Source organism: Psammomys obesus, unplaced genomic scaffold (genome assembly GCF_907164565.1).
Source record: "Psammomys obesus unplaced genomic scaffold, mPsaObe1.curated_primary_1811, whole genome shotgun sequence".
Classification (NCBI taxonomy): Eukaryota; Metazoa; Chordata; class Mammalia; order Rodentia; family Muridae; genus Psammomys; species Psammomys obesus.
This window is the reverse complement of record NW_026592510.1, coordinates 4,642,164-4,665,830: the sequence shown is the minus strand read 5'-3', so window position 1 is coordinate 4,665,830 and position 23,667 is coordinate 4,642,164. Positions and strand designations below refer to the sequence as shown.

The following is a 23,667-nucleotide window of genomic DNA, read 5'->3' as shown; positions in this document are numbered from 1 at the left end:
CTATAGAGGGTCCTATGAAGGGCTCCACCCAACAAGGAAATGAAGCAGATGCTGAGACTCACAGGCAAACTTTGGGCAGAGCACAGGGAGTCTTACAAAAGAAGGAAGGGATAAAAAGATAATGAGAGGACAGGAGCCCCACAAGGAGACCAATGAAGCTAAAATATCTGACCCCAGGGATGTACCAAAAACTATGCATGGAGAAGACCTAGACCCCATGCTCAGATATAGCCCATAGGCAGCTCAGTCTATGTGTTAGTTACTGATTAAGAGAAGAAGGGGGTTGCTTTGGTCATGAAGTTGGTTCCCTGCTTTTTGATCACTTCACAGGACACAGAGGAAGAGGATCTAGGTAGTACTGATGAGATTTGATAAACTAGGGGCAGATGGCAGGGGAGGAGACATCCCCCTTTCAGTGGACTAAGAGAAGGGGATAGGGATTAAGAGGGAGGGAGGGAGAGTGGGATTGGGAGGAGTTGAGGGAGGGAGCTACATTTGGGATATATAGTGAATAAACTATAAAACATAAAAAGTAAATAAATAATAAAGTAGGATCTATGATCATCACACTTAGAATCAAGCACTCAAGCAAGTTACTGATAAGATCCTTTTCACAGCCTTAAAGTGCTTTTGTGTTACTTCTCTGGTTAATTATTAACAAAAGAGATCTTTCCTTGTGCCTCTTTTTCTTCATTTAGTCACATGACTTTTGTTCTCCATCTTTCTCTCTTTTTTCTTGTTTTTAAAATAACTTCTATCGGAGCAGTCTGTTAGGCCACAGAGGACTTTGCAGCCAGCCCTGAAGATACCTGATAAAACAGGGTCAGATGAAAGGGGAGGAGGTCCTCCCCTATCAGGGGACTTGGAAAGGGGCAGGGAGGAGACCAGGGAGGGAGTGTGGGGTTGGGGAGGGAATGAGGGAGCGGGATACAGCTGGGACACAGAGTTAACAAAATGTAACTAAAAAGAAAAAAAAAAAAATTTAAATTTAAAAAAAAAATAACTTCTATCAAAAATGCAGGACAGATGTTCTGAATCTCCTTCCTTGTCTGAAACCATGACTTCCAACCTTCTTTAGTTTCACTGTCTAGACAAAGAACATTCTCCTTTAACTGTAAGGCCTACAGAATGAATTTTGGACTCTCACACTATTTTCTAGTCTACAGTTTTTACATTTTACTTTGCTACTAAACCAGTATTTTCTACTGTCAACCATATCCTAGGTGGGGCTAATGATCCCTAGCATATTATCATGAATATCAGTGCATGATACAACGTGGCCAAAAAAAAAAAAAAAAAGCAAGATGGTATTTATGTAGAAGAGACCTCAAGGTAAACCTGGAAGCAAAAATTTAGTGTGGGCCGGGCTTTAACATTATTATTTTAAATAACGAACATTCCTGTAAAAAAATCTTTTCCAATCAGACTTGATTCTTTCTGATTTTCAGAATTAGTTGGTGCAATGTTGGTATGCCCTTGTAATGGTTCCCTAGAGTCCATCTCTTCTTCCAGATTCCACAGTTTTCACTGAAGCTCAAGAGACCAAATTTCCAGCACAATGGGCCCTCAGCACACAGATTATATCCAGCCAAAACATACATATTTCCTTTTGCATATGCGTGTTTTTGTATGTGGTTTTTAATATTTACTATTGGTTTATCTTCTAGTAATGCTGCTGTTAATCCTCAGCAGCTGTATAACCAAATCACCACACAGAGACTGGGTTTTTAGTTAACCTAGAACACAATGCTGGGCAATATTTACTCCCTCCTAAACCTCCAAGCCCTCAGTTTCCTAACATTTAGATTTCCCACATTATACTTGCTTTTTGTGAAATCTTAGGTCTGGTTCATGCTCCAAGTCCTCCAAGATCTCTCCTCCAGCTCTCTCCTAGCTCTCCTCTCACCCCTTCTCCTCCTTCTTCTCCCACTCCTCTCCCACCTTCTGGCTCTTTCCCCTCTTTCCTGTCCTCTGGCTCCTTCCTGCTCAACATTGTGTCTAGTTGCTTTATTTTGTTCCTGTTTACACAAGAGTTGAGACAAGATGCTTAGAATGAGTATCACAATGCAATATCCGGATTGAAACCAGAGAGTTGGGGGTGGAGTGGGGGAGAAATGAGTATTTGAATGAACAAGGGTAAGGTGTATACATTAAAAAACAAAAAACAAAACAAACAAAAAAGAAAACACCATTATACCAACAGCGTGTGGATTACTTTTTTGGAGAGCAGAAATAAAAATATCTAAGGAAGAAATTTTCTTTCTTATTTTTAGAAGATAATACCATTTTGACATGACAAAGAGGTCCTGTCAGTTTATATTAAATATAGTAATGTAGCCTGGCATGGTGGCACACTCCTGTAATCCCAGCATTTGGGGAGGCAGAGGCAGGGAGATCTCTGTTTGAGGCCAACCTGTCTACAAAGTGAGGACCAGACAGCCAAGGTCACAAAAATACTGTCTCAAAAAACTCATAATGATAATGATGATGATGATGATGATGATGATGATGATGATAATAATAATAATAATAATAACGTATTTGTTGGTATTTTTCATATGGCTTTGCTATGCTGGTTTTTAGTTATTTTTTCTTTTGAGTTGTATTTATTACTAATAAATTCATGTGTGTTTTCATGCATGTTGGTTACTAATGCTTTGCCATTCATATATTTTGAAGCTATTCCCCAGATTTTAAAAGACTTTTACGTTTACTTCAAAGAAAAGGTGCCTTAAAATTTGACTTTGTTCACAGTTGCAAAGCTTGTTATCATTCATTTTATAACTCTATCTACCACAAAATTCAAAAGCTTTTTGTAACATTTTTACCTTAATTCCTTTGAAATATACCAGGAGATCATCTTATTTTTTTAATTTTAATTTTTTTCTTCTTAATTTATTCATTATATATCCCGATTGAAGCCCCTTCCCTCAACTCCCCTGACTCCCATCCTCCCTCCCTCTTTCCCTCATCCCCTTTCTCTAGTCTACTGAAAGGGAGAGTTCTCCACTACTGCCATCTGCCCATAGCTTGTTAAGTCTCATCAAAACTGCCCTGATCCTCTTCCTCTGTAGCCTGGCAAAGCTGCTTCGCCAGGGGCGAGTGATTAGAGAGCAGTCAACTGAGTTCATGATAAAGGTAGCCCTTGCTCCTCTCACTCAGAGATCCACATGGAGACTGGGCTGCCAGTGAGCCACATCTGAGCAGGGTGTCTAGGTCCTCTCCATGATGGTCCTCCGTTGGCGCATCAGTCTCTGCAGGACCCCAGGGGATCGTCTTTATGGGTGCAACAAAGATATGTCTTCTCAGCTTTGATTTTCCCATATGAAACAAACAAACAAGAACATTCACAACAGTTACAATGAGAGTTATTCAGGGGAGCAGGATGTGAGGAAGGGGGATTTTTATCAACTGTCACATCACAGAGTTCCTGAGGCTTTGAGGACATTTTAGAACCACGTCCATCTTGATATTTGATTTTGTACCTGAAAAATATCAGAGAGTAACTGCAAAAGCTACTTTTAAGTCATAAAAAAAAAAAAAACAAAACACATTCACAGAATTATTTATTGGCACACTAAGGAAAAAGAGAATTCTAATTCCCTTTACACTCTTGGAAACCTGAAGGCTTCACATTTGGTGGCAATGAGTATGTGCTCTGGGATTTTAAGCCTTATGATTTAAATTCACAGTGAGTATATCTGTAAGTGAAGGGTCTACTTTAAAGACAGTAAATTTCATTGAAAATCACTATCTTGATTCTATCAAATCAAAATAGAAAAATAGTTTACTAAAATGTATTTTTCTTCTCTTCTCTTTGGTGACCTCAATATTTAGGAAATTGTCCTTTTTTTAAAAAAGGGAACAGAATAGCGTCTTCCCAATTGTATTTTTCTCAGGGCAGAAAAGCAGGGTATATACTGAGTGTGCTGTGACTGGGATTTCCTTTCTATAAAAGATTTGTAACGTTCTGTCATTGTTCATAGAATGGTACGTTCATAACAATCTCTGTAGAAGGCAACAAGAAAAGGCTGAAAACAGTGTACATTTTTGTTGCCACTATTTGTGCTTCTGAAATCTTGCACATTCTAAAAATTGAAGTGTGATGTTATCAGGAAAAAAAAAAGTCAGTGTTTACCAAAGTCCCCGGTTTTCACAAGTACTAGTTTCATGAGAATCGTCGGTCACTCTGCCTTTCTGTCTAACACCTGTACTGTTTTTCTTCTATGGTTCCTCTCATCCTTACTCTGCTCTTAAATTGTAATAGGCTTCAGTTAAGTTATCTAATGGTTCTGAAGGAAGAAGCCGAACACTAATCTTACTCATTTAGGCCAACTAACAGAGAACTTTCAGTAAAGTTTTTGCAACAAGAACAATGTTTGTTTAAATGTTGACGAAAGGTGAGGAGAGAAATGGGTGGCCTTTGTAAGTAGTAGCAGGTCGACATAGTTTTGATTTCATCCTTTGAGATGGATAGAGTTATTTCAAAGAGTCTTATTAGCGGATATGACCAATTTTAAGAAGGGTGGTGTGTGAACACAATGCATGTATAAGACATTTACTCTCTCTTGCTATCAGCTATTTCCCAGCAGGTTTAACATGTGGTGGCTGCTGAGAACAATGTACCTGCTCCATATAATTGGAAATATATTTTGTTTATTCAAGCCAAAACCCAGAAATCCTGAAGCCAATATGAATGTTGTAAGTAAAACTCAGTATTAGTGAACATCGTTTCAGTGATTTTGATACTATTAATTTCACTGTTTATTTCCTGATTGTCATGGATATTATAACCCGGAGGTTCTTGTTACATAGGACTTCTTGCCTTGCTCTATAAAGATTCACTCTCATAATTACTAAAGTGCCTAGATAGCAAATGAATAAAAGTCTGTGTGTTCTCTCTTCTCCATGTAGGGTGAGATGATTTCTTACTGGGGTTATGTATATGAAGAGTATGACGTGGTGACTGAAGATGGTTACATCATCACAGTTTACAGAATTCCACATGGGAAGAACGAGTCTAGAAATTTAGGTAAGATCAGAGTGAAGATAAAAATATTCCAACTGTTAGTATCTTCAGCCAAATTCATTCTATGCAGAACCTTTCTATTCAGTTACCCATAGTAAGGATCCTCAGACCTCTGAGATATCCAAATTTGTCCAAATACCAGATATCACATATCCAAAGCTGAGGTTCTTCATGACACCTGGCTTATGTTGATTGCCTTTAAAGCAAGGAGAAACAAAAACTACTTCATAAATTAAGCTTTCCACTCAAGGCAGGAGCTCTAACACATGGTAAGAAGGCCCAGAACTTTCAAGCACATTGAGTCATAGAAAGCTTCAGTTACTGCTGGAAGAACCCATGCCTTTCCTGATAATAACACCCAACTCATGTATTCATCGGGACCGTCAGACTACAAATATCATGTTCAAGTTTAGTATTTTGTTTTTGATTTAGTTATTGCTGAAACGGTCTACACATATTATATTTTGCTTTACATAAGTTTGAACTCCACTAGAAGAAAATCTAATTCATAAATTTTAGAAATTAAAAACTTTCAGTAGGGAAATTTGTATTTATTAAAGGGGTAGAAGGAAGAAATAAAAAGATCCTACAGGCGTAATGATTATTTTATCATAAAGAATTTGGAGAGCTGTTTCTGTATCTTACATACGTGCAATGACTCACTAACACTTCTTTTGTGGATTTCAGTATATAAGGATGATTCAAATTCATGCTATTAATCATTTCCCAGAAAGGGAATAAGGGCTCAAAGAGATGATAATGAAGGACGTAAATGGGCTAAAATTATAATACCTATTTATAAAATGTCAAGATAAGCCCCGTTACTTTGCATGATTAGAACAATTATAAATAACAAGGACTTTTCTCTCTTTGGTTTTTAGTTCCAAAGCCAGTAGTTTATTTGCATCATGGGTGGACTCTATCTGCTTCTATTTGGATTCTCAACCCTCCCAGCGGCAGCCTGGGCTTCCTTCTTGCAGATGCTGGTTTTGACGTGTGGATGGGGAACAGCAGGGGCAACACCTATGCCAGGAAACATGTGTACCTAGATCCAGATTCCAGAGAATTCTGGGCTTTTAGGTAAGAAGTACTAATGTTTATGTTTATTTTTTTCCCTTAAAACTGTATTAAATCTTTTTTATTTTGTAATCATTTTATAATACAACCTGATCTCAGCCCCTCCCCTCTCCTCCCATTACTGTCCTCATACCTCCTTCCACCCATTTCCCCCTCTCCTCCTTCTCAGAGAAGGGAGGGTCTAAGGGGCACCAACACTCCTGGCACCTCGAGTCACAGCAGGGCTGAGCACACCCTCTCACACTGAGGCCAGAGAAGAAAACCAAGCCATGGGGAAGGGATCCAAATGTAGGCAACAGAGTCAGAGATAACCCCTTAGTTCCATTGTTAGGGGACTCACATGATGACCATACTCCACACCTATTACACGTATGTTGGGGGACTAGGTCCAGGTCATGGAAGCGTTTTGGTTGGTGGTTCAGTCTCTGTGAGCCCCAATAGGTCCAGGTTAGTTTACTGTGTAGGTCTTCTTGTGGTCTCCTTGACCCCTAACTCCCTCAGCCCTTATTTCCACTCTTCCACAAAACTCCCTTAGCTTGGCCTATTCTTTAACTGTGGGTCTCTGCCTCTGTTGCCATCAGCTGCTGGATGAAGCCTCTCAGAAGACAGTTATGCTAAGCTTCTGTCTGCAAGCATAGCCCAGTATTATTAATATTGAGAGTGGTTGGCTCTCTCCATTGAGGTAGGTCTCAAATTGGGCCAGACATTGGCTTGCCATTCATTCAAATCTTTGTCCATACATTTCTTGTAGGCAGGATAGATTTTGGGTCAAAAGTTTTTATGAGTGGGTTGGTGTCCCCCTCCCTCCACTGGAAGTCCCACCTGACTTCAGGTTCTATATCTCCTACCCTTAGGAATCTCAGCTAGGGTCACCCTGTAGACTCCTCAGGCCTTCCGTGTCTCAGAGATGCTCCCTCACCTATTTCTCTTCTTTCTCTCACTCCTCCCCTTCCTTTCCACCGATCCCCGATCTCCCCACACCTGACCACCACTGCTGTCACATTCCCCATCCCATCTTTTACACAGTTCCTTCCTTCCTTATACTTCAGATGTCTATTTTATTTCCCCTTCTGAGTGGGACTCAGCAGTCTTTATTGGGACCTCTTTGTTACTTAGCTTCTCTGGGTCTTTAGATTGTAGCATGGTTATTCTGTACGTTATGGCTAATGTCCACTTAGAAGTGAGTACATTCCATGCATGTCTCTCTGGGTCTGGGTTACCTCACTCAGGATCTTTTCTAATTCTATCCATTTGCCTGCAAATTGCATGATGTGTGTGTATTATTCCATTGCGTAAATGTACCACATTTTTTTTTTATCCATTCTACTTTTGGGAGACATCTAGGTTATTTCTAGTTTCTAGCTATTACGAATAAAACTTCTATGGATATAGTTGAACAAGTGTACTTGTGGTATGGTAGAGCACCTTTTGAGCCCCTGCATGCTATAGCTGAGTCTTGAGGTAGATCTATTCCTAGTTTTCTGAGAAACCTCCAGATTGATTTCCAAAGTGGTTGTACAAGTTTGTTTAATTTCTTAAGTTCTTTATATATTTTAGATAGTAGCTCTTTGTCAGATGTAGGGTTGGTGAAGATATTTTCCCATTTTGGAAGCTGTTGTTAGTTTCATTTGACTTGTAACATTGATTAGTTTCATTATTTCTTTATTTAATTTCTGTCTCGATGACCTGTCAATTGGTAAGAGAAGCATACTGAAGTCTCCTACTATTAAAGTGTGGGGCTCAATATGTGGTTTATACTTGAGTAATGTTTCTTTTAGTAACGTAGGTGCCCTTGCATTTGGGACATAGATATTCAGAATTGAGATATCATCTTGATGTATTTTTTTCCTTTGATTAGTATGAAGTGTCCAGTGTCTTTCCCCATCTCTTTTGATTAAGTTTGGATGAAAGTCTATTTTATTAGATATTAGAATGACTACTCCAGCTTTCATATTGGGTCCTTTAGCATGGAAAACATTTTTATTCCAGCCCTTTACTCTGAAGTAATATCTATCTTTATTGCTGAGGTGTGTTTCTTGTATGCAGCAGAATGATGGATCCTGTTTTCACAACCATTCTGTTAGCATGTGTCTTTTTTATTGGTGAATTGAGATCAGTGATAGTGAGAGCTATTAATGACCAATAAGTGTCAATTTCTGTTATTTTTATGATGGTGATATTAGTATGTGTTTGATTGTACTTCCCTTTTTTTTCAGTGGAATTATTTATTTCCCATGTTTTTTGGATGCAGTTACCCTCTTTGAAAAGTTTCTCCATTCATACTTTCTGTAAAGCTGGATTTGTGGTAGATATTGTTTAGATTTGGTTTTGTCTTGGAATATCTTTTTTTTCCTCCATCTATGGTGACTGAGAGTTTTGCTGTGTATAGTATTCTGGGATGACTTCTGTGGTCTCTTAGAGTCTGCATGACAATAGCTCAGGCCCTTCTGGCTTTTAGAGTCTCTGTTGAGAAGTCAGGTGTAGTTATGATAGTTCTGCCTTTATATGTTACTTGGCCTTTTCCCCGTGCAGCTTTTATTATTTTGTCTTTGTTCTGTAGATTTAGTATTTTGATTATTATGTGGCAGGAGAATTTCCTTTTCTGCTTCAATCCAATTGGTGTTCTATATGCTTCTTGTATGTTTATCGGCATCTCTTATTTTAGGTTGAGGAAATTTTCTTTGATGATTTTGTTGAAAATATTTTCTGGTCCTCAGAGCTGGTATTCTTTACCTTCTTCTATTCCCATTATTTTTAGGTTTGGTCTTTTAATAGTTTTTCAGATTTCCTTGATGTTTTGTGTCAGAATTTTTTCAGATTTAACATTTTCTTTGATCAATTTCTTCTATCATATCTTCTACTCCTGAGTTCTCTCTTTCATCCCTTGGATTCTGTTGCTGATGCTTGCATCCATTGTTTCTTTGCTCTTCCATCTTCTGGATTTCCTCAGATGGTGCTTTCTTTATTGCACTACTTTCATTTTCAGGTCTTACATAGTTTTATTCATTTCCTTCACATGTTCAATTGTGTTTTCCTTTATTTCTTTAAAGGATTTATTTATTTTCTCTTGAAAGGCTCCTAACTGCTTAATACTATTTTCCTGTATTTCTTTAAGAGATGTATTCATTTCTTCTTTAAAAGCCTCTATCATCTTTATAAGATTTTATTTAAGGTCATTTTCTTGCACTTCAGCTCTGTTAAGATATCCTGGGCTTGCTGTAGTATAATGCCTGAGTTCTGGTATTGCCATATTGCCATGGCTCTTGTTATTTTTGTTCTTTTCTGGCCTTTAGATGTCTGGTTGTTTCTGGTATTGGCTAACCTCAGGTAATGCAGGACGACTTGTGTGTCAGAAAATGGTGGGTTGAGGATGAGATGAGGTTTACCTCTGTTGGGAGTGTCTTAGGGTGATTGGCTGGCCAGGAGGAGGGTGTGGGGGCAAGTTTTACCGGGTAGTCCCTGATGGCCACACGCCTCAATGAATGCAGGTATGGCCATGATCTTGGAAATAGAGCTGGCAAAGTGGAGGGCATGGCTCAAGGCTGATGTTTTGCCCAGTGGCCCTGGGCAGGCCGGGGCTGGTGCACAGAAGTCTCACGTAGGGGTGACTACTGTGGACCCCCAGGCATGGGGGCTGCTCCCTGGACCTGAAATGGGGTGTGCAGAGGACAGGGCTGGGATCTCTGCTAGGTTGGCCCAGAGGACAGGGCAGTCTGGGAACTGTAGTCAGAAGGGTATTACCCGGTGGTCCTTGGGGCCACTGGCCTTCAAAATGCATATTGGAGTGAGGTCTAGTAGAAGGAGCATGCAGGGAACAGGGTCTAGCTCACCACTGTTGGGCTTGCCCAGTGTCCCTCCTGCAGGCAGAGGGCTGAAGAGTGGAGGTCTCGCCAGTCTCTCCAGGGTGGCTGTTGAAGGCCACTATTAAAACTTTTTATGCCAGCATAAATTTATTGTGTTCTACTGAAGGCTGAAAACATCTTACTTATGGGACATTAGTTTAAAAAAATTAATAGACAAAATATGCTTAGAATTTTGTTTTTAATTTTTATATGTAATTAAGAGGAAAATAAATATTATCTATTTATATTTCCCAACTACTAATTATTTTGAAAGTTCATCTAACTCAGAAAATAACTTCATTGAAATAAAGTAAAGCTAGAATAAGTATATCAATTTTACATGTAAAAATGCATAAATGTAAACATATTGTACAAATCAGGTAAACTGCAAACATGCTTTGAAATTTAGTTTGTCACTTAGTTTTCCATGATCTTCAGCTCCATATGAGGCACACAAACCTAAGATCATATCAAGGTTTCTGTGGGCATTGAATGAGATGGTGCTTCTAAGCAGGTAACTAGAAATAACAGATTAGAGTATTTGATTAATACAATTTCATTATTCAGATGAAAGACTCCTTAAGTTCCTGTTTTAATATACAAAGTTTAAACTTTAATTATTAATAAACAATTAACATACTATGTTTGTTTTGTGTCACACAGTTATGATCAACAAATAAAATACGACATTCCTGCCACCATTGACTTCATTATAAACAAAACAGGACAGAAGCATATTTACTATATTGGCTACTCTGAGGGCACTCTTCTCGGTATGTTGGGAGACTGAGATGGGATCATAAATACTTCTGGAAATAGTTTTATATTTTTTAAATGACATTATCTCAGTATTTAGAAAGACGTACACTAGCCAATGATCCAGTTGTGAAATGATTTTGCTTAGGTAATAAATATACAAGCTTTTTATGGTTGTGTTGTTTAGTAGAGGGCTTTGTAACATAGCCCAGGATAGCCTTAATCTCACAATCCCTCTGCCATGGTTTCTTGAGCGCTGAGATTGTAGATCTGAGCCACAGCACCTGGTTAATATTTTCAAATTAACAACAAGCATAATTGATATTACTAGTTTATCTACTTTTTAAACATCATCATTCTAAATGCATGAAATATTGGGTATGTGTCCCATATATTGGATTCTCTGCAACTGGAGTTTCCAAAACTAAGTTGCCATGTTTGTTTCTAGGGTCCTATACTAATTTTCTAATAGAAACTTGATGTTTTCTATTAAATAGAAACTGTTTTGGATTAATTTTATTTATTTGGACTCTGAGCAATTAAATTCTGAGGGCCTAGTGAGTTTTCACAAAGATTTACTTGCATGGTGTTTTTTTTTTTTTTTTTTTTTTTCTGGACTGGTTAGAGTCATGAGAGTTTTTATTATAAAAGTGCTAAAAACAGTAAATGTTTCCAACCCACGTGACTACCTGGACAAACATTCCTTATTACATTGCACATTGTTTAAAATTTGATGTTGTTACTACTTGAAAGATAATTTGGTGTTTGTTACTTACAAGATAACACTGTATATTACATAAATGTGATTTTTTTTCCCCAAAGCTCTGAATTAATAAGGCAGGCTGTATCAAGGACAGTTCAGACGCTAATACATTTGGAGTCATATTTTTTTCTGTGAGACCATCTTTCTTGGAAATGAATTTGAAGAGTGCTTATTTTTATTCAAGGCACTTACTAGTTTGATGTCAGTAAGTAGATCAGTTCATTCCCCTTGGAATTCTGATAAGCAAAAATGCTTGTGAATCTCACAAACATTGCTGAAATTCTAAAGCCTCCTTAATGAAAACAAAACAAAACATAAACAAAAACAAAAATGGAACGATGCTTACAGAAGTTTAATTTGATAGTCATGTAGATAATAAAGAGGAAAACAGAGAAATGTGAGGATGCCAATCTTGGCCATAACAGGATGACTTTCTACAAGTCATGACAGAGTTGGCAGCCCCAAATACATTAAACTTCTTCAAAATCTTAAACTTTTATAGCAATAGCCATTAAACGTGATTATATGCATGTGGACTCATGCACACGCACACATAAACACACAGACATAATCTCACACACAAACACATCATATCTTGGGAGTTAGGAACTCCTAACTGGTAGAAAGCTATAGAAATGGTCGTGTGGCGTGTAAGGGGCATCTTCTCCACTTTCAAGGAAGATTTTATGGCAAAAACCCTTAAGTTTAACTTGAACTTACAGGCATCGTTTTGGAAAACAGATAACTCAATAACCCGAAGCAATTGCTGAAAGTGTGAAGTTTATGTGCAAATCCTTAATGCATGCTAACTAACCACTGCCAGGTTCTTTTTTTTTTTATGTTTTGTTTTTTAAGAAGTGTACCAGCTACACCACACTGAGAATTGCAACTGTATAATTGTGCTAGATAGTTTTGTTTGGTTGCCGCCTCTGGTTGCTCTTCCCTAGCCCACATCATCCCATAAACTCTACTTTCTCTCTCCAACCCTGTCCCCCTTCAAGAAAAGCCTCCACATTCCAGGCAACCCTGAAGACTACCCCAACCACCTCAGCTGGAGCTACCAGCCTCCCAAGTCCAGCAGGTGCAGACAAATCATCCTAATGCTTACAATCCTCACCCCCCTACCCACATAGTGTTCTGTCACAAAAAACAAACAAACAAACAAACAAACAAACAAACGAACAAAAAAACAAACAAAAAAACAGAAGCCAAACTGGGATAGAGACAGAACTTAACGAATAAGTACAGCAAAGGTTTATCTAATTGTTGTTTATTTTTAAAAAGCAATAGGAATCACCGATTGTCAAACTAAGCACCCCAAAACATTCATAGTGAAAGAGATTAGTAAAATGAAAAGAAAGTAACCCAGAGGGGCACATCCAGGTGTTTTAGAAGGGAATTGCCAGAGATAGCCTTGAAATAGATGAGAAAGAACACACATTTAATCATAGTGGTGAACTAGCCAAATGACACAGGCGTTTAATTCAAGGGGGGACACTAAGGGCTGGAGTGATGGCTCATTGATTAAGAGTACAACCCACTGTTCCAGAGGACCTAGGTTCAATTCTCTGTATTCATATGGTATCTCACAACTGTCTGTAACTCCCATTACAAGTGATCCCCTGTTATATTCTTGCCTTGCCAGTCACCAAGCACAAACTTGGTGCACAGACATACATGCAGGCAAAATGTCCATACAAATAAAGAAAAATAAAATAAAATAAAATAAAATAAAATAAAATAAAATAAAATAAAATAAAATAAAATAAAATAAAAAAGAACACTAGTATAAAAATTATAATCTTTTCTTTCAGCCTTTGGGGCATTTGCAACAAATCCACAATTGGCTCAGAAGATCAAAATAAATTTTGCACTGGGTCCAGCTGCGACTGTTAAACACATGTCAGGGCTTTTACGCCTGATCGGATACGTGAAAAAAACTCTGAGCAAGGTTTGTAATACTTACAGCATAGCACCAGAAATAGCTTTAAACTTAGAGTTAAAAAAAAGAAAGAAAGAAAAAAGAAAAAGCCTAAAGAGTGGAGAGGATGATGTACTTACTCTCGGCCGATTCCAGAGTTCATTTTCCCTCATGGCCACAGTGCCACTCTCCCAGAGCCCAGCGGGGTTCTTACAAGGCTCTGACGTGCCATGTTACAGTTAATAATTTTTTTTTTTTTACCCATTTACTTTTTTCAATCTTCTGATATTTTTATTAACATATTTATCTTGTGTAATTATGCTTTCTTTCCTTCTTTTCTTTTTTCTTTCCTTCCTTTCCTCCCTCCCTCCTTTTCTCCTTCCTTCCTTCCTTCCTTCCTTCCTTCCTTCCTTCCTTCCTTCCTTCAAGACAGCATTCTCTGTGTAGCACTAGCTGTTTTGAATGCAGCTCTGCAGACCAAACTGGCCTCAAACTCACACAGATCTGCTTGCATCTCGCTTCTGAGTGCTGGGATTAAAGACACATGACACCACTTCATGGCTGGCTTTCTTTTCACTTCTTTTCAAATTTTTGCCTATGAAAGATTTGCTTGTGTGTATGTTTGTGTAGCGCATGTGTGCCCGGTGCTTGGGGAGGTCAGAAAAATATATCAGTGACCTTCAAACTGTAGCACACAGGTACCGAGAACGAAAGCTGTTCTTCAAGAACAAGTGCTCTTACCCTCTGAGCCTTCTCTCCAGCCACTGTATTTATCTTTAATTTTTAAGGTGATGTTTCAGGTATTTTAACATATTCCCCGTGTTTACATGCCCACCTTTGCCAACACTTTATGAAATGTCAGGCATCTAGATTTCTGAGGCTCACTGGTTGCCATTGATTTTCCTATATTATGAGTCAAGGTAACGATGGCCTCATAAAACATCTGGGTACTTTTCTTTTAATTTAATTTTTAGGGAAGAAATCATATAACCAATGCTTTCATATCATCAACTTCAGTGGTTAAATTATCTGGGATTTTTTTTTTTTTGTCTTTTTTGGAAAATGTAAACTGCAAATTTAGTTTAACTAGACACAATTATTTAGATGTATTATCTCTCTGCATGAAATTAGGAAATTTGTTTTCAAACAATGGGCCTATTTTATCTGTCAAAATGACACTATTGCTATGAAATTATTTCCCAACAATTCCATAAGAGACACAAAACACTGCCAGAAATTATCTATCATCCTGCCACTTTAGTTCTCAAGACGCTATGTCACAAAATTGTTGAGTGTTCAGAGGTAGCTTGTACTGGGTAGGGAGTTTAGCTTTGCTTTGGTTTAGATTTCATTTTTATTTTTAACTATGTGTGTGTATGTGTGTGTGTGTGTTTACACTATTAGTGTAAGGACCCTTTGGCGGTCAGGAGAGAGCATCAGATCCTCTGAAACTGGAGGACATGAGCTGCCTGATGATGGTCCTGGAAGGTGAACTCTTGACTTCTGCAAGAGCAGTCTATACATTTTCTTTCCACACACAGCCTCATGTTCATCAGACCGTTTTGACGTTACACTTTCATTTTAAATTGAGTTTAAAACACTCCAGTTTCTGCTCGATATCTTACTTGGCCTGTTTGTGTCTTGAAAGACTTTCAAGTGCCCGGAGGTTTTGATATATGTCTGATATTAATTTCTACTTTAATTTTATTTAGTTCAAGAATAAGGTTTTCATGTCTAGACCTGTTTACATTTGTTGAGAAGTGTTTTACAGCTCTGAATACCTACCTGTGTAAACGCTCTTTACGCATTTAAAGGAATGTGCATTGAAAGTGCTTTGATTAGGAAGCTAATCAAAGTTGTTTAGCAAGTATCTGGCCTATATCATGGCTTCTGTGCAAATAATAAATATTACATAATTCTATTATTTTAAATTTGTCTTAAGTTAGTAAACTCATATTTCTCCATCATTAAAACTTGTGCTAATATGTTTTTTTTACACTGACATATATTCCCATCATCATTATTTCTTTTAAAACAAACTTTAGATTTTAAAGTACATTAAGCTGTGGAAAAAAAACCCTCCATGTGTTTTTTGTATACTGTTTTCTATTTTAATGTAGTGATTTTGATTTCCACTAATGGCCATTTTCCTACAGAGAATAGAAATGTATTTGATGTTTTTGTTTGTTTTGTTTGTTTGTTTTTACATTGCTAGTAATAGATTGCTTGGCTCACTTATTCCTAAATAGTCCTTTTTTTTTTTTTTTACCTGAATGTGTCAATAATATGGATAGAAATTGGGATTTAGAAGCTCTGAAATATCACAGGCAGGTTAAAGAAGTTGTTCCACTTCTTTTTCTTGCTCTGTTGTTTCTCCCAAGAACTCTGTCCACACTCTCAGAGCATTTCCTCTGTCTTTTTTTTTTTTTAACTTTATTCACTTTGTATCCCCCTCATAAGCCCCTCCCCCCTCCCTGCCCCACCCTCCTTTCCCCTTCTTCATACATGCCCCTCCCCAAGTCCACTGATAGGGGAGGTCCTCCTCTCCTTCCTTCTGATCTTAGTCTATCAGGTCTCATCAGGACTGGCTGCATTGTCATCTTCTGTGGCCTGGTAAGGCTGCTCCCCCCTCAGGGAGAGGTGATCAAAGATCAGGCCAATCAGATTGTGTCGGAGACCGTCCCTCTTCCCATTACTATGGAACCCACTTAGACACTAAACTGCCATGGATTACATCTGTGCAGGGGTTCTAGGTTATCTCATTTCCTCTGTCTTAAAGTCTGGTTCTATAAGTACATATATTTTCTCCTTTGTGTTGGGCAATTTTACTCTTATGTGCCTTGGTGTGCCCAGTGTATGGTTCTTAGGCTTGAGTCTATGTACCTTAATGCCCTTTGGGAAGACAGTTTGATTAAATGAAGCTTTAAACGTTTCTAACCCGCATGTGGAGTGCACCCGCAGTGAGAGCTCTTGGTCCATCCTGAGCTGGGTGTGGAGGGTGTCTGCAGTTCCAACATCCGGTCCATCTGGGCTGCCTATTGGCAGCAACAGCAGCTGCCACTACAAAATAAAGACAGTCTTAAAATGCTGTTCTGTTATTATTTCTTTTTAAAAATTTAATTTTATTCATATATTTATTTATTACAGTTTATTCACTTTGTATTCCCACTGTAGCCCCCTTCCTCATCTCCTCCCAGTCACACCCACCCTCCCTCTTCTTTCCCTATGTCCTTTCTCTAGTCCCCTGGTAGGCAAGGTCCTCCTCCTCTTCTATCTGACCCTAGCCTATCAGGTCTCATTAGGACTGGCTGTATCATCTTCCTCTGTGACTGACATGGCTCCACCCCCCAGGTGATCAAAGAACTGGCCACTAAGGTCATGTCATAGACAGCCCTGTACCCCTTACTAGGAAACCCACTTGGACAGTGAGCAGCCAATGGGCTTCCTCTGAACAGGGGTCTAGGTCATCTCCATGCATGGTCCTTGGAGTAATGGACCCTGGCCCAGGTATTTTGACTCTGTTGTTTTCCTTGTGGAGATCCTGACTCCTCCAGGTCTTTCTATATCTTCTTCTCAACTATGTTCATAGCAGATTTATTTGTAATAGCCAGAATCTGGAAACAACCTAGATGTTCCTTAATAGAGGAATGGATACAGAAATTGTGGTACATGTACACAATGGAATATTACTCAGCAATTAAAAACAAGGAAATCGTAAAATTTGCAGGCAAATGTATGGAAAAGATCATTCTGAGTGAGGTAGCCCAAGAGCAGAAATACACACATGGTATATAATCACTTATAAGTGGCTATTAGCCATATAATATAGGATAAACATACTAAAATCTCTAGTCCTAAAGAAGCTAAACAACAAGGAGGACCCTAGGGAAGATGCTTAATCCTCATTCTGAAGGGCAAACAGGATAGACGTCAGAAGTAGGAGAAGACAAGGAATGTTACAGGAGCCTTCCACAGAGCACCTCTGAATACTCTACCCACCAGGGTATCAAAGAAGTTACTGAGAATCATAGCCAAACTTTGGCCAGAGTGAAATAATCCTATAGTTGTTTCTTAAAGTCTATTTTTTAGGTATTACTTTTTAGCCTCCTCTTTAGGGACAGCAACACATTATAATACTTAATTTACTTAGTACCGTTTACATAAGAACATAGGGGCCGAGGAGATGGCTAGGTGGTTAAGAACACTTACAGTTCTTCCAGAGGACCATTGTTTGATCCTAGAACCCACATCAGGCAGCTCACTGCCTCCTGAAACGGCAGCACCACGGCATGCCTCACCTCTGGCCTTCATAGGAACAGCACTCATGTACATACCCACACCTACATACACATAAATGTTTAGGACTGTCTTTTACTGTATGAAATTTATATTATGTTGTAAATAATATAAATTTTAATTTGTAAATGCTCTTCCTATAAATGCCTTTTTAGTACTCTTTATTAATTCATTTCCTTGTATCTATTCATTTGCCTTGAAGGTTTTTTTGTTTTGTTTTGTAGGTATTTCTTGTGTGCTAGTGGCGTAGATTCTGTTATTTACTGCATATTTTGGGACTTTCTGTTACTGCTTTGTATTCTAAGTATGATTTTGTTGCCTGTGGAAGTCTTGGTGAACCATATTTTATTTTAGAGAGTTAAATATATTCTCCTGTCTATAGACCTCTGTGTTTTCTGCTGATAAGTCATCTCTTAGGCTCACTGAAGATTCTTTGTGAGTAGTTGCTTCATTTAACTAGGTTCATTGCTTTTTGACAATTTGATTCTTAAGTGCCTTAGTGTGGTGTAGTGACAGCCGCAGTATGTCTTGATGTAGCATAGGTTTGACTCTAGCATGTCCACATCATGATGTATCGTGTGTATGATTGTAGCATATCTTAATTTGGACTTGACTGTATAGCCTTTCTTGGTATAGTGTGAGTTTGGTTGCAGTGTGTCTTGGTGTGGGTTTGATTATAACATGTCTCAGTTTGGGTATGACCGTAGTACGTCTTGGTGTAGTGCGGGTTTGACCATAGTGTGTCTTGGTGTGGGCTTGACTGTAGCTTGTCATAGTGTATTGAATGTATGATTGTAGCATGTCTTGGATTGGGTTTGACTATAGCACGTCTTGGTGTAGTGTGGGTTTGATTGTAGTGTGTCTTGGTCTGGGTTTGATTGACGGTAGCATGTTTTGGTGAGTCTGAAAAGACTACCCTTACAGTTTGCTCATTCTTTTGTACACAGCAGTATTAATGGCTGACGTCAAATTAGAAAAATTGAAGCCATTCTCAAATCTCCTATCACATTCTGTCTTATCCTCATCTTCTACTTCCCAATTTTATGTGAGCTGAGATATTCAATGCAGTCTCTTATTTACAAAACCCTTGTAAATATGGGTTTTCTTTATTTACAAATTACAGGTGCGTCAAATAAGGACAAGTCCTATACAGGACTGACTCAAACTTTCAGACAGATGAGCCTGACAAGTCTCTGTGTTCTGATGACTCTGATTAGAAGGGTTTTAAGCTCATATTCTTTTATTTTTTTTTGTGAGAAATTTTCTTAGCTTTGTGTAGAATGATGCTGTAGTGAACTAAATCATCTAAATGTTTCAATATGTTAAAATATTATTTTGTGATTAGTATACTTCTACCCTCATTTTTTTTTCTTAAATAAAATTCATTCTCCATATTCTAGCTTCTGTTTACTCATGTCATTTGCAGATCCTCTTTGGTGAAAAAGACATATTTTCAAATTCAGATGTTAAATATTTTGTGCAGTTTTTGTGCCAACGTGAGATAATTGGAAGACTATGTAATTATTTACTTACTCTGATATCTGGATATAACCCCCAAAATTTAAATGAGGTATGCATGATTTTTGTTTTTCAATCTTTGTGTTACATTGCTCTCATCTTCTCAATAGATGAACATCAAAACTGAGGACTATTTTTTAAGTAATGTAGAATATTTTTTTCTTTTTATTGAAAATTTGATTCTTAATGTAATATATTCTGAATATTATTTTTCCAGGTCTACTCACTTTCCCTCTCACCCAAATCCAAACTCTTAAGTACAGAAAATCTTAAGCTAAATAATATGAATAATTCATGTGATAAGGTGTGACAATTTACATGTGATTTATAAAGTTACAGATAGGACAATGTCTAAAATTTTACCTGTACCATATATGAATTCATAGCTGAATATCATGCACAAACAAGTATTAATTTTTATTTGAACATTATCTTTTTAAATAAATCTTGTGCTAATAGTCAATCACCATCCAGTTTAAGACTTCTTTCCTGAAAAAGTATTTCCATCAAATACTATAATATGATATACAACAATATTTACATTTTAAGCTAATTCAGTAAAGATTTGAGTCATAGAAGTAGCACAGTTTTAAAATGCTATTTTTCTCTGTGTCCCCAGAAAGGCGCTAATTATCTTTTCCTCTCTCCCAGAGTCGTTTTGATGTGTATGCCGGACAGGCTCCTGTGGGGACTTCGGTTCAAAGCATGCTTCATTATTCTCAGGTAGAACATGTCTGTGCTTCCTTCCTTCCTCCTGTTTAAAAATCTCACCTGGGGATGCCTGTAGATTCTCTATTTGTTTGGGTAATCAGTATCTTGCATTTGTTTGTTTTTAATAATAAACTTTGAATCTTTTAGGTTGTGACATTTCTATAAAAAGTAGAAATTTAGGATAGGTCTGTTTGATGTAAAAATGAAGCCAATTAGCCAGTTTTGACAAGCTTCAGAGGCTGGGGAAAGATAGTTCTAGGCTCCCTAGAGACACAGGCATCAAATTGATTTTTTTTTCCTCTCTGCATGTTAATATAACATCATCCATGTGGAAACAAAACCACCCCAAATTATTCCTCAGTGCATGCTTCCTCATTATTTTCCTTCTTCATTTTGAGATATTTAATATTATGCGTAAGAGGCATTCTTGGGTTTTTCTCTATACTGACAGGAATGAATTATTTTTGTTTCCATGGACACGTAATCTTTAGAGTAATGTGTCACATTCTGATAGATGGGGAAATCTGTTTATCATAGCTCTTCCTTCTCAGTATTTGAGGGTTGTGAAGAAAGTCTGTGTACTTGTCTGAAGATTACGCTGTTTTCAAGCCTTATTCCTTATTATTATTCATTTTTTTTATCCAAAACAATTGGCTTATTAACACAAGTCTGTAGCAAAAGTGTTGGGAGTCATAGGAAATATTTTATACAAAGTAAATGATACATAAGTGATAACTATTTTAATTATATATCAATTTCAATGCAAATGTCATTTTGAAATATGTATTGATATCAGCTCAATATCATGAAAACAAAAGCGTTTATATATCCTGAAAACTAATATTACATGCCTTTTTAATTTGGTTTCAAATAATGTTAGATGATTGGTTATTTTTGTAGAGTGTATGTATGTGTGCACTTAGGTCTGTGCATGTCTGCGTTTCAGCTGGTGCACATGGTTTGCAAGTGCATTTTCACAAGGGTAAACCTGCCTTTGGAGGAAGGTAGAGGACATACTTAGGTCTAGTATTGGAACATTGTTTACCTCTTATCTGAAACACTGTCTTGCATTTGTACAAAACTTGCCTAGAAGCCCAGGCTGTCTGGCTAAAGGAACCCAGTGATTTGTCTATTTTGCTCTCTGGATCTTGGATTACAAATACACAACATTGGTACATTTACACAATGGATTACTACTCAGCTATTAAAAACAACAAAATCATGAAATTTGCAGGTAAATAGTGGGAACTAGAAAAGATTATCCTGAGTGAGGTATCCCAGAAACAGAAAGACACACAGGGTATATACTCACTCATACGTGTTTATTAGACATATAATATAGGCTAAACATACTAAAATCTGTTCTCCTAAAGAAGCTAAGCAAAGAGGAGTAATCTGAGTACTCCTCATCTGGGTAAGATGCTCGATCCTCATTTATAAAGGCCAATAAGATGGATATCAGAAGAGGGGGAACACAGGGAACAGGACAGGAGCTTACCACAGAAGCCTCTGAAAGACTCTAACCTGCAGAGTACCAAAGCAGATGCTGAGGCTCATAACCAAACTTTGGGGAGAGTGCAGGGAATCTTATGAAAGAAGGGGGAGATAGAAAGTCCTGGAGGGGACAGGAGCTCCACAAGGAGAGCAACAGAACCAAAAAATCTGGACAAGGATGTTTTCTGAGACTGATACTCCAACCAAGGACCATACATCAAGATAAACTAGAACCCCTGCTCAGATGTAGCCCATGGCAGCTCAGTTTCCAAGTTATTAGTTTCCTCAGTCATTTTAATCTGTATCTGTCTGGTGTAAAATATTGGTGTGTGTATATATGTATATATGCATTAGTCTCCATTAACCCAGAACCACAGGATGTTGCAATAGAGTTTTACTGTACATTTATACAGCCTCGTTGTCTGTGAATCAATGGTGATACTGAGAAAAAATTAATAAAGCTTCACCATCCCGATTTCTTTTTCTATTGCTAAGTTTTGTAATGGTCTGCTTTTACCACCAGGCAATCAGAACAGGAGAATTCCAAGCCTATGACTGGGGAAGTTCATCTCTGAATATGCTGCACTACAGTCAGGTAAGTTTCCTTTTACAGATGGTAATAATTCCTCCCTTTGGAAAGCATATGAAAGAATTAAGTAAATTCTTCTTCCTTAAAAAGCCAGTCCTGATGATACCTGAGGGGAGGAGGACCTCCCCTATCAGTGTACTTGGAGAGGGGCGTCGGAGGAGGAGATAAGGGAGGGAAGGTGGGATTGGAAGGGAATGAAGGAGGGACCTACAGCTGGGAAACAAAGTGAATAAACTGTAATTAATATAAAAATAACACACACACACACACACACACACACACACACACACAAACATGGAGCATGTTTACACTTCCCAGGAAACTGTTAGAGCATACCACAGATTAGCTTCAAAACTAGAAAAACACTTCTTTATAAAATATTACACAGTGACTATTTCCAAATATCTTTTCACCTGAACTTCACAAATTTCTTTGATTTATTACTGACACCAGACATCATAATTTTACAAGTAAAGAACCTAAGATTTAGAGACCTTTTGTTCTGGAAAACCATTCAGTTTATATGATTTAAAGTTTGACCATTAGTCTATTTCTGTCTGAGAAGAATAAGAGTTCATAACTTACTATGTAGTCATAAATTAGAAATTATTGTTTTATTGAAAAAAAGAGCCATCCACTTACAGTCCACAGGGAGCTATGCCATTAACGTAAACATTACTGTTGCTTATTTTCTTTAGCCCACACCTCCGTTATATGAGGTAAAGAAGATGAAGGTCCCAACTGCCATGTGGAGTGGTGGACGAGATCTTCTGGCAGATCCAACAGACGTTAAAAAGTTGGAAGCCAACATCTCCAATCTCATTTATCATAAGAAGATTGCTGACTATAGTCATTTGGATTTTGTGATAGGTTTAAATGCTCCCGATGAAGTGTTTAATGAAATTGTTACATTCATCACTGAAGATCAGTCAGGTTGAAGTTTATGGTTTTCTATGTATTTTTCTGCTTCTTTTGAGGGCCTGTTGCTTTCCATAGTGTGAAGAATTTCATGAATTTTCTCTTTATCTTAAATACGCTTCAATGTGTGTGTTTGCTAAACTATGTACATTTGTCCTGAAAGTGTGAACACTAATAAAATGCTTACTTCATCATATGAACTCTTTCTATTGCATTGTTGCTTTTCTTCTCTAAGAAGAGATTTTTTTTTGTACGTAAAAAAAGTATTTATTAAGTCTATGTGTCTTTGTGTGTCAGAGGGTATGTATGTGTGCGTAGGGGTCCAGGAGCCCACAAAGGTCAGAATAGGCACAAATCCCTTGGAACTGGAGTTTGTGAGCCATGCTGTAGGTGTCTGGACTTAAATACTGGTCTGCTCTAAGGTATATGTTAGCTATGGTTTTCCTAATAGGATTCATTTGATTATGAAATAATAGCAAGAACTGATATATGGATCTTTGCATAAGATTTAAAAACTTCTTCACAGCAAGTAGAACAATTTTATGAACAAATTATTATTTATAGAGTTGCAAGAAAACCCTCACAGTTATTAATGTGATAAGGGATTGATAGCCAATATATGAAGAACTTAATTTAAGCATAAAAGAGGGCAACAACTCAGTGAAAAACATGTGCTTCACATGTATTTCTAAATGAAAAAGTAAAATGATCATCACTTATGTGAAAAATACAATCTTTCCATGTGAGATAAAT

At 37.6% G+C, this 23,667-nt stretch overlaps 1 protein-coding gene across 1 annotated transcript; it reads left to right on the top strand.

Annotated features, from left to right (window-relative positions):
- The first annotated feature begins 4,599 nt into the window (after window positions 1-4,599).
- Window positions 4,600-22,934, top strand: LOC129681936 (tear acid lipase-like protein). The gene is made up of 9 exons (XM_055614165.1): window positions 4,600-4,701; window positions 4,915-5,032; window positions 5,911-6,109; window positions 10,612-10,721; window positions 13,282-13,418; window positions 19,111-19,254; window positions 19,854-19,925; window positions 21,931-22,002; window positions 22,695-22,934. Exons 1-9 carry the CDS (start codon window positions 4,600-4,602, stop codon window positions 22,932-22,934), a joined length of 1,194 nt encoding a protein of 397 aa, XP_055470140.1.
- Window positions 22,935-23,667: the final 733 nt, after the last annotated feature.

Excerpts from the sequence above, each read along its gene's own strand:
- LOC129681936 (XM_055614165.1), top strand. The coding sequence starts at position 4,600 with ATGTGGTGGCTGCTGAGAACAATGTACCTGCTCCATATAATTGGAAAT. Across the intron at positions 4,702-4,914 it reads CTGAAGCCAATATGAATGTT|GGTGAGATGATTTCTTACTG; the intron begins GTAAGTAAAACT and ends TTCTCCATGTAG. Across the intron at positions 5,033-5,910 it reads GAACGAGTCTAGAAATTTAG|TTCCAAAGCCAGTAGTTTAT; the intron begins GTAAGATCAGAG and ends TTTGGTTTTTAG.